The sequence below is a fragment of the Xiphophorus hellerii genome, chromosome 5, assembly GCF_003331165.1.
Source record: "Xiphophorus hellerii strain 12219 chromosome 5, Xiphophorus_hellerii-4.1, whole genome shotgun sequence".
In the NCBI taxonomy this organism is placed as follows: Eukaryota; Metazoa; Chordata; class Actinopteri; order Cyprinodontiformes; family Poeciliidae; genus Xiphophorus; species Xiphophorus hellerii.
The window spans coordinates 13,321,831-13,333,909 of record NC_045676.1 but is presented as its reverse complement, the minus strand read 5'-3'; the positions used below and the strand labels follow the sequence as shown (position 1 = coordinate 13,333,909).

The following is a 12,079-nucleotide window of genomic DNA, read 5'->3' as shown; positions in this document are numbered from 1 at the left end:
ACAGCCCGCCTACACCCTGGGTTCTTTCACGGGGACATAAGCGCACACCTTTTCCGGGCGGGAGAGGCACTGAACTGGATTTCAGGAAACTCTGTTTCCTATTTTTTTGTTCTGTCCGGTTGCTGCTGGACAGTCAGAGGGCCCTAACTCGGCCCCTTTCACTGCATTTTTTTTTATTTTTAATCAACCATGTTTTCACAGAACCACCTACCAACAGCTGCCCCGCTGACAGATAATCACACGAGTCACGAGTGCATGTATGTCAAGGTTTTTGACACAAACAGAACTGGCTTGAAGGAATAAATGCCTTGACTGTAAAAGTATCTTAAGTGTCACCATGTAGGAGACAGAGAGAGAGGATGAGAAAGAGGATGAACGGATTCAATCTCTGCAGGCGAGAGAGGGAGACTAAGTGTAGTGAATGCAATTTGATGGTAGCGCTGAGATGGGCTTTAGGCGTACAAACACCATTAGTCACTGTTGTGCGAACTTGTCACCAATACATGTAAGCAAAAGTCAACTCTCAGCATGGCATAAAAAATAATCATGGGTGCAAAGCCATATAGTCACACTGTAAATCAAACAAGCCATGTCAGAGAAGAAGAACTGTCTCTTCTCCTCTAAAATTATTTATTTTTGGACAAAGAAATCCTCAAAAGAAGAATCTAGCAACCTCAAAATCCTGTTCTGAAACAGGACAAAATCCAATAGTTTCAGTCACAAAATGTACTGTTATTTATTACAATAGCAACAAATGTGACAATACAAATTATTAAAATTGAACCCCATATTTTCCTCTATAAATCTATCACTGAGTAGGCTACTTTACAACAGAAATTATGTGAAGCAAATTTGATAATAACTGCAAAACTGGACAGTTTAGAATCAATTGTAGAAAAAAAAAATCAATCATGTTTGGGGTTCGTTATTTTGAGTTTTGATGTAATCTTACTAATTCATAATTACTTTCCCCCAGTTTGTTTGAATCACCAGTGTGGCAGAAACAATGCAACACATGTCCATGCCTGCTGCTGTATGTTAAAGGTTTTGCCGGTAATTCTTATTAATTGGTCTTTCACTAAATTAAAGACATTTTTTAACATGTAAAATGTTTTGTTGTAAAATATTTCAGACTGTCATATTTTTTAATATTTTGCTAAGCTCAAATGTCTATTTTTACTGGCTTTTACATTCAGGACATTTGAACCATTGGACCTCCTTGAAAACGTAGCCACTGTTGCCATCTTTATGAAGTGATCCACAGCTAAACGTATCTTACAATTGGAGTATGGTATAGAAACCATTTCACTGCAGGGATAATAAATTTAATCTGTTCTATTTGAAAATCTATTTTTCTTGGGTTTAACGCATTAGGTCGGGATTATCCTCAACCAAATGCAGATTCTTTAGAAAATAGTTAGTTAACTTTGGTGCCTTTATTTCATTTGCAAGAACTACAAAAGTATAGGAGTTTTAGTTCTTGGTTTGGTCTTATTCAAGAACCACATGTCTGGTTTAAGATCAAATTAAAGCCATTATCATATATAATTATTGAATCCACACAATAATCTGTCTAAAATCTGTCCAATGAGATTAACAGAAATATTTCCATTTTTCCCAGTCATGATCTCCACTGTACTCTAGAGTACAGTGGAGTACTGTACTCTAGAGTACAGTGGAGATCATGTACTCCACATGAGTACATGTGGGTTATATTTTGTTGTATGTAAATGTAACCCCATTTACATACAACATAAATGGGGTTGTATGTAAATGGATCAGAAACTGATTAAATGACTGGATTGTATTGGAATGAAATGATTGTTTTGAACTGAATGTGAACCTAATTTGATTCCATAATATATCTGGATATGAATTGGACCAATTTGTCCTGTAAAGAGTCTGAGAAGACACTTTTTTTTCTGAAGTGTTTCTTCCCCAGTGATTTATTAGCACCAAATGACTGAGAAGTTATTTTAATCAACATTATAATCATGGAAAATGTAAAAAAAAAAAAAAGAGAGAGAGCCGTCATCAAAGATGGCATTTTTAACTCAAATCCCAATAATAACAATAAAAAAACCAGGTGGTTATGTTGTGCCCCTTCCACTGCCACTCAGCTGACTGAAAGATGGATTCTACACTTTTATCCTATTTCCAATAAAGAAAAATGTGTTTGTTTGTAAATATTTCTGGTCACAAAAACTAAGAAAAATATAATGTAGACACAAAAATAGGGTCATTCGATACTCCTTTTGGTCCTTGGTGAGTCAAAATGGCCTGTGATAGAACTATTATGTTTTTATGCCAATTTTAATTATCTCTGTCGTATTTTTGACCAAGCCTAATGATTTCATCTTTTGTTTTCAGTTTGTTTATGTAGTGCCAATTCATACATATAATTTCAAGGCATTTTACAAGAACAGCAGATCCAATGAATATCCAGAAATATATAACTAAATCAATCCAAGTAAGTTCCAAAGATATTTAACCATCAGAAGAAAAAAAATAATGGGCACCAGGTGAAAAACTGTGAAATTCATTGTTGGAAAACAATTTCTACAGTTGACAGTGGAAAAAGGCCAAACAGCTTTTAGCAAATATTGCTGTATCGTTTCATAAACATCCTTAATAATCTTCTTTTAAAGGATCACTGAACACTTTGGACATCAGAGAGTATTTATTACAGCACAACTGGCTGGAAGTAAACAAGAGTGAGTGTGATTATGGTTATGAAAGACTGCAGCTTCCTAGAACACAAATATCATCAAAATCTTTGCCCAAGTAAAATCATTGTTAACAATAAGAAAACACACTTTTTTTAAGGCCGAAGATACAATATACCCCAGACTGACTTTGAATTAGTCAGCAGTGAAGAATTGGGGGCACAGTTCAGGACTACTGAGGCTCGTCCCTTAATTTCCTTCCCTTTATTTCGTTTTTTTTTTTTTTTGACAAAGCCCTCCCCCATCTACTCACTTTAAGTCTCCTTCCACACCACACCCATGACCCCCAATGTGCAGACATGAGGTCAAGCTCCAAAGATCACAGAGAGAAGCCAGACGAGAGGCAGAAAGACAGAGACCTAAAATCCTCCTTTCCTTCCAAAATCCAGGCCAAAACCTGCAGCCTTCCCACCAGCTCCAGACCCCCTCCTTCAGCCCAGTTGTGTGTCGAGGAGGCAGTGAGCACTCTTGCAGAAACATCAGCCCAGGGAAATTCAAATGAGGACGAAATGGTGAGGGAGACACAGAGAAAAGGGAGAGCAGGAGCACAATAGTGAGAAAATAGGATAAAAGAATGAGATGGGAGAGCGTTAGGTAGGAGGAGGAGGGGGGGGAGGATGAGGAGGGCGCAGAGGAAGAGCTGGAGAGGCTGCTGAGGCTGCAGGTTAAGATAATGTGTAGATCTAAGGAGATTTGCAGGGGAACATTTTTATTCAGTTTCTGATTACTCCCACCTCTCCTCCCTCTGCTCCCTTTTCTGCGTTGTGTTTTTCCGTTTGTTTGTTTTTGGCATTAGCGTTATGACTGTTGGTATCCACGTGGATGTACACATGCATGCTGATTAAAGCAGGAATATTTTAGAAACACAAATATTTTCACACACACACGCAGACACATATTAACACCAGACGCGCACAGGCATACTTAAAGATGCATCGGAGAGGCGAGCGACGGCACAGTCGGTGCCAGGAATGCTAAGAGCTTACAAGTTTGTAAACATGCCGACACAGATGGTGCACATACAAACATGAATTCACACAGATTGTTCGCATACAGGGTTTCTGCTGTGCCCGCGCCTTATCAACGTGCAGCAGGTAGACGAGGTAATTCTGGATTATTTGAGCCATACAAAATTACTCAGTGGTTTCATTTCCCTGGTCAAACATATTCAGGTGCACAGAAACGGATCAAAATGTCCAAACTTTGATCAAGAAACCCACTTTAGACAGTAGATGATAAAAAAAGGCCCACCTATGCTGCTGCTGTAAGACCCTCCCTCCACATTGAGTGAGATGGACTGGTCTCCGTCCTGCCTCCCCTGACCCAGGATCATCCAGTTCTCCAGATCGTCCACATCAGACGAATCCAACGGTTCTGATTCAGACTCGGATTCAGAGGATTCAGAGCTGCTGGACAGAACAGCCACTGGAACAAAGAGATTCCCTTTTCTTTTCTGGGATTTCTAAAAAAAAAAAAACAGAAAAATGACAAATAAATGGAATCAGGGCATTAGACATTATTCTGCAATCAGACATTAAATAGAACATGTCAATTCACCACAGTGATTTTCAAAAAGAGGAACACAATGTTAGTGGAAATGGATTACATTTTAAAAAAAAATCAACTTTAACTCCTGGGCAAATTCCTTAATGCTGTTTTTTAAATTTTATTAAAGTTGCACGTTCCTTTCTACAACCTCCTACACATTTATTGTTCCCCCTGGATGTGTAAAAAAGCCCTAAAATATTTTTTTTATTGCAGTAGCATAATTTTATTCTAAAACTGCTTAAGCAAAAAAGTCTAATCTACATTTATTAAGTGAAGAAAGAAAACTCACATTTAATAATTTATATTAACAAACTAGCAACAGCCAATTGTGTAATTTATATTTAACATTTTAAGCTGGTCAGAATATCTACAAAGTGTGAATTACAAATCCATGACTTCCTGTTTCAATGGGATGTAAATATTTGATACACAGGGCCATTTCTTTTAATGTATTAATGTTTTCTTCCTTTGTCAGGAAGCTGAAAATATCCACGGTCGTTATTTACCTCAGAAAAAGCCCCAGTGGGGGAGAAATACTGTTTTAATTTGCCAGGACTGTTTCAGTGAAGTTTCATGGAGGTAAAGTCAAAAGTCTGATGAGTTGGTTGAATTTTTCAATAGGTGACTTTACTAATATCAGTTTAAACTGTTTACAGCTCATGTTTTCTGGTAAATTTAAGTGTAATTATATTATGCAATTGATTAATACATTTAAGTGTCTGTTTACACTCATTTGAGAGTAAATCCTTCATTCAAAGTAACAAATGTAGCTTGGAGAAAACGTCTTCCAGATTTTATTAATTATCAGCCAATGCAACAATTTTTGTCTGATTTTGAAGTGTTTATAATACAGTTGTACACACATTCCTGTTTTTGCAGTCGAACGCCCCTTTCGCTGTTCTTCGAAACGGGCAATAGGAGAAAGCTTCTTCACCTGGAAGCTAATTTCCAGCACTGCTTGATCAGACATTGTTTATATCTGCATTTACCATGTCTGGCTTTTCCTGGTGCAGATTTATGGCGTATGTCACACATCAATGAGGTAAAACTCGGATAAGATCCGACATGACAGTTCAGAGCGCCATTAAAAACACGGGAAGTGGGCTTAACATGAACAAATGTTAGGCACGACAACTAACATGTCAACAACTAACGACATGTTAGTTGTCGTTTTGCTGCATTCCCTTTTTTTTTCTTTTTTTAAACACATTTCACTTGAGCTACTAACCTGAACAAAATTGAAAAGGAAAACCTCAAAAAATTATGAAATATGCCCTTCAAGTCTTAAATGTAATGTACGAATGCATGTTGTACTGTATCTTACTATTTCCTCTACCTGTAATGCAGGAGTGGAGGTCTGCAGGGCCTGTGAACCTTTAGCCTTTAGAGCACAAACACTTGCATCATCCTCATCATCACTGTCATCGTCAGAGATAGAGATGACGCCCGGGCTGGAGTCAATCACAATGACCTCCTCAAAGCGTGACGACAACAACTTTGGAATTTTTGGCTCAATTTTGCTTTTTTTCTTTTTTACATCCTTCTTTGTCTTTAAATGGCCATCAGTAGAGGATGTGGGGTTGCTCTGTTTTGTACATCTCAGTTTTGTGTCTTCGTCTGTAGTTTTTTCCAGCGCACCACCTTCCTGGCTTTCCTGCCTGTTGTTCTTTTCCTCTGCTCCAGGCTCCGGCTCGTCCAGCTCACCAGCATTTGAGGAGTAGTGGAGTTGGCTGTAGAGGTGGAACTCCACCTCACTGTTGGCCTCTGACACGTCTGAGTCGCCATCCTCTTGATAGAGGTTGTCCTCCAACTCCTCACGGTCCTGATAGGCACTGTACATTACCCCAAAAGCCAACCAAAACAGACACGCACATGAACGCAGCACAACCCAAGGAGAACAGTCACACCTGGGGAGTCAGAGGCCGAAGCTGCTGTGAAAAGAAAAACCGAAGAAAATGTAGATATTAGTAAAGGCATGACAATAACAACATTCCTATTGCTTCAAATGAGTCAGAGAAAATTATTATAATTAAAATGTCTTCAGATTCCTATTGTTCAAATGTATGATCTACACCATTCCACTGTAGCTCTGGTGATATGTTTGTTGTTGTTGGAATGTGAATCTCTGCTCCAATCTCAAGTATTGCTGCTTCCTCCCAGGTTTACCCTGGATTTAGCTGCATCCATCTTCAACTCAAACCTCTTTCAAAAACATTTCCGTCATAAACCCATGAAGAAGAGCTCCCACCAACTGCACTCTGACGAAGTAGAAACCATAAATACAGATGACATTACAAGAGCTGCAACGTTACAAAAAATATAGCCAATAGTGTTATATTGGTTATATAGCATATTAGCTGCACAGCCAATAAATTAAAACCGGTGTTTCACAGTGGCACAGTTGGTAGCACAATTCCAGCCTGCAGTCTTTCTGCAGGGAGTTTGTATGTTCTCCCTCCCACAGTCCAAAACATCACTTTCAGGTTAATTGGTCTCTAAATTATCCCTAAGTGTGTGTGTGTGTAGGGGTGTGTGTGTGTGTGTGTGTTGACTTGCAATGGGAACCTATCCAGAATGTCCCTCGCCTCTCTCTCGTTGACCCCACAAGGATAAGCGTGTTAGATAATGGATGGGTTGATGGATGAATTAAAACCAGCTCAATAATTTCCATTTGCATGATTATTTTTCTCCCATCTCTCTCTCTTCCTGCCAGAGACTAGATGACAAAAGACTTCAATCTGGTTCTTTGGTCTCAACTAGCTCCTTTTTTTGAAGGGCAATTTTGTTTACAGAATCCATTTTATTTGTTGTTCTTTACTTAATTTGGATATTTAAAATGTATTTCAATTCCAGTGTTAAATGTTTGTCAGAAATTTAAGTTTATTTATTTTTGATAATGCATTATTGTGCCATTAGCAGGATATTACTTGAAAATGGTCTCAAATACAACATTATTATTTATAGCAATAACTTCCAGGACAATTTATTGTCCAGCAAAATTTGTTACACAGCCATGCACACACACACCTAAGGAGAATTTAGAGGACACTAACTTCTGGTTCTGAAACCAGAAGACCTTGTTAGTCAGGCTGAGGCAGGGTGGATTAGCTGCACTAAGACTTTAACTTGTAGTCTTCCTCATCAGATCTGTTCTGATCGAAAGCAGTAATGGGTCCAAATCCATCGTCAGGCTGGTGCTGATTTCAGACACAACAAAGCCAAAATCCTCACCTGGTTCTGAATGACTGTGTCAGAAACAGGTAATTCTCAATACACTCTGTAAAACACTGTGCTGTTAATTTTTTAAAATCTCTGTAGCTCTCTCACACACACACACACACACACACACACACACGCTACAACACCATCACACATACACAGAGTGGACATGGAAAGAGCACCGGCCCATTGCTTTCTCCAGTCCTGCGTGTCTGTGCCATGATGGCTGGAGATGATTGGCCCCCAGGCCGCGCACACTGCATAAACGCCACGGTACATGGTCACAAGCCGGCCACCAGGGATTAGAGGGTCAGAAAGAAAAGTCTTACCGCCTGGTAAGGGGCGACAGTTATGTGTTGAAAGTTCAGTAGCGCACAGGGACCGGAAAGTTACAAACTACCAACGATGTTTTTCAGACAAATGTAGTGTACTCAAAAGCTCTACAGCAGTAAGGGTGAATCAAAAGTGGTGATTTTACTCAATCTGCCTAATTAAGGCACTTGTCAAGACTGTGCATAATCAACATTAGGCATGGGCCCATTAACAGTATCAAGTATACTAAAAATAAAGATACAGAATCAAAATTGCTCTAATTTTTGTCGACTTAAACTCACTTTATTGAGATGCTAGAGAAAGTCCCAGAGTAACCAGAGTTTTCTCCAGGTGTATAGCACAAAATAAATCTGGCCATCCCTTCCCTGGTCAACTCAAAACTAAAGAGCAACTAAACTTTTCCCTTGCCTACAAAGCAGGTAAGTTCTTCCCTTTATAAATATTTTGGGTGGTGAGGAAGAAATCTGAGCCAGTTGCCAAAAAACATAAAGAGGCGCCACAGAGGTTTTGCTAAGCAGCGTGGTTTTAAAACTAGCTTGCAAAATACAAGCAGAATATCTAAACCAGTCAACTGTAGGCTACTTGAGCAGATAACCTCACTAACTCCATGTTCACACCACAGTTATTAATGTTCAACTCAAACTGTTTAGGGGAGATCTGATTTTTACCAGTTTTCATTTTAAACTATTTAATTTTAATGTAACAATCAATGTCACGCCTAGTTCAAATGGGATCATGTTGACCCTCACCTTCTCTTGGGTCATACTTCAAGGACGACAGTCATAGATGAAATGCTTTGAAAAACATTTGATATACAGTATATCCAAATTAAAATCACATAAGAAGGTGGTTTGGACTTGATATAGAGGAAAAAGGATTTCCTACCATCCACATATAAAAAGTTGGATTTGAGAAGATTTTGGTCAAAATTTCATGCTTTTCTCCTTCAGTGATATATAAAATAATTCTAGTTTAATTTTAGCTTTCAACACTGTGTTACTATTGGTAGCAGTAAAATATTCTATTCAAAGTAACAAACATAACAGTTTAGCCAAATAATGGGATTATTACAAGTCAATAAATTGATATTTAATCAGGAAAATGACAAAAAATGAAAAAAACGATCACTTGTTTTATGTTTCATAAAAGTATCTAGAATTTGATTTTACAGCAAGACAATTTAAATCCAATTACTGCTTCATATTTTTCACATTTTTCCTCTGTAAACTGATGGCCAGAAATTAGGCCAGAAAAAAACCACAGTGACTGTCATTGGTCCTAGTCTACACATATCAGCTGGGTAAATATTAAGAAATGTTTCCAGAGGTCATTAAAAGTTAACCAGTACCCCCACAAAGTCATTTTGATTTTGTAAAAGTGGGGGGGCTGGTTGACCTTAAAACTTTCATTACTATTTTCAAAGTCAAAGCCAAATAAACATTTTTGCTGCACAAACCAGCACAAATGTAGAGTTGATTGACACTAAATTTGTCTGATTTGATAAGGTGGAGGGGGGCTGGATGACCTTTAATGACCTCAGGAAACATTTCTTAATATCTTTATAATGACAGCCGCACAAACAAAAAATTTTGCTGCATAATCCAGCACAAACGTAGCGCAAATGTTTGACATCATTTTTGTCTGATTTGAAGAAGGGGGGTGAGCAACTTCACTCAGGTCATCGCAACTGATTCTTGTACTTTGTATCTAAGCATTAACAATAAATCACAGAAAATAAGTATAAACTAAACAGACCTTGTGAGTGGACATCCAGGAGGGGCTAAATAATCCTTATTGGTCTTATTCTTTTATCTTTATCATTTCTCTTGAATATATTTCTTCCATTATTTTCTATTTCATGTAAAAAGTTTTTACATTTCTTTCCTCTTTGTAGAGTTAATCATCAGTTGTGTCCCACAGATATGCATCTTACGGCTCCTATGGCACTTAAATATGAACAAATGAACATTTCTGAACAAATATATCTTCTAACTACCTTTATGAAACAAACTTAGTTTCTATTATTAATGAGTAGGTGGTGCAAAAGTTGGAATGTAGAGCTCAATGGAACATTAAATGTAAAAATACGCTTACAGTAGGTACATTATGAAGAAATTACACCACTTTAATTGGTTTCAAATTAAAGTTTACCTCTGATTTCAAATTGCTTTAAAGTATTATAAAACAGAATGTCACATTTTAGAATACTTTAACCTTATTATTTTTCAACTCCATACATTAGTATCATTTGAAAGATCCACTAATGCTTTTAATTAAGTAATTGGTTGTACAAGCCAAATAAAACACGAGAATAAACTTCAGAAAAGATTACTCTGGCTTTCTAGAATGTGAGCGATAACCAAGTTATAACTTTTCATTGAAACCTAAATCAACAAAGAGAGACACAATGAGCAAAAAGGGCATCGTACAGCTATTGAGATGAACTGTGACTGTTTTAGTAGCTATGAATGGAGCTAGCTTGAATGTGGCTTCCACTGGTTGACAACATGCTAGCAGGCTAAAGCACTGCCATAGTTATTCTTACTAACATATTAGCCTGTTTGAAAACTGTCCTAAAAAATAAACACATAAATCATGCCATGTACATCTGATTATTTTCAGTTTTCTGCTTATTTCTGCCAGCTGTTAGCTGTTAGCACGTGCCGTTGCGCTCTGTGCACGTGTACTCATGTAGCCGGTCGGATGTAAACAAAGGAGCACCTCAACTCAAACACTCAATAAAAGCAAGATAAACGAAAAAGCTACAGCTTCACAACTCACATCAATCATACAGGATGTTTAATAACCAGAGTTTTGAATCAGCAGCTCACCTTTACAGACAGACAGGAGTCTTTACAGCAACTCATTTGCTCTCAGCCGGAAGGAGACAGGCACACAACTTCCGGCTTTCCGGACTGAAAATAAGTCGACTGAACCGTCCGATGAAGAAACTACACACAAGTTCCTAGCATGAATCTACAGCACGGAAATGGTCAGATTTACAATTTAGCTTCTGAAGCACTATGGGATAAAACTTAAAATAGAAATCAACTCTCAACCTAAACTTTCGTAAAAAGAGTAGTTAATTGTGCTAAGAAAATCAGCTAAATTGTAATGTTTATTACATTTTAAAAGTTTTTTTTTTGTCTTTTGCCATTTTCCACAGGCTGATGCCAGAGACTACTGACTACAACTAACTCCATGAAAACGTTTTGTGTTAAATATTTATTTTCAAAGGGTAAAACAAAATTGTTCAGTTATTTAACTGCAATAATGCTTATCAAGATTTTTTTTTTTTTGTGGAAAATTACACATTAACATGAATTATTTTAAAGAATTGTGGTGTTCTTGTTTTCTCAGAACACCACAATTATGTACGGTGAATTAAGTTGGGGAAAATCACATGACATGATTAAGGTGAAAACACACAGAGGTTACAGTGACAATGGAACATAAATGATTATTGAAATTCAGTGGTACGAGAAAGGTTTATAAAATGTGTATGGATAATGTACTGTAGACATCAGTAATCTAAAACATGCAGTTTATCAGCTTTTTGCATGTTTCCACTGCTAATTCAACGCCCCTTGATGGCGATGAGCTCCAATTCTTTGAGGTTGCCATCACTCCCATCGTCATTTCCCTCTACAGATTCTTCAACTGACCATTTTTCAGAATCTATAAATGATAACACCGAAAACTTTTTTTCACTCATGGTTGGAGTTTGGGCCATCCTATTATCAACTCATTCTTCCTCGCAGTTGTCACAGAGTTTTTGTTGGTCTTCCTGACTGTGACCTGATTTCCATTTCTTGACTAGAGTTGATTTGGATTCTTGATCCACTGGATAGCTTTTTAAATATTTTTCCTGTTTTATTCTATTTAAATACATGCATCATCTTGTAAGCCTAAGCTTCCAAGTTGTGATCAGAATCATTATTATTTAAAAAGAATGAATATCATTGTTTAAAAATGACTTGTTTCACCAGACCATCATGCATAGTTTCACACATATGGCCTGAAAATCTAAAACTCTGCCAGACTAATGTCAGCTCATGAGCACAGCGTGTCCCAGCCACTATCAGGAGCCATAATGAAGAGACGAACAGTGTAAGTCACATCACCTTTCATCATAATATTATGACTAATCAGTGTAATTATTGACATAAAAATTAAAATAGAAGTGAATAGTTGCATTGTACCTCTTTGCTGTCACTGTCCTTTAAAAGAGAATTTTTTAAAAAAAAAGCATA

The 12,079-nt window shown here is 37.4% G+C and overlaps 1 protein-coding gene across 2 annotated transcripts in view; it reads right to left on the bottom strand.

Moving 5' to 3' along the window:
• Positions 1 to 10,771, bottom strand: part of zcchc7 (zinc finger, CCHC domain containing 7) — a 64,825-nt gene extending 54,054 nt beyond the window's left edge. The window contains exons 1-3 of one of the 2 annotated variants that reach the window (XM_032563733.1): positions 10,658 to 10,771; positions 5,611 to 6,205; positions 3,978 to 4,188 (exon numbers count right to left, since the gene is read on the bottom strand). In XM_032563733.1, coding sequence (XP_032419624.1) covers positions 3,978 to 4,188; positions 5,611 to 6,114 — 715 coding nt within the window. In that variant the 5' untranslated portion in view covers positions 6,115 to 6,205; positions 10,658 to 10,771. The remainder of the gene's footprint in view (positions 1 to 3,977; positions 4,189 to 5,610; positions 6,206 to 10,657) is intronic. The other variant, XM_032563734.1, reaches the window with a different exon arrangement.
• Between the last annotated feature and the right edge of the window lie 1,308 nt (positions 10,772 to 12,079).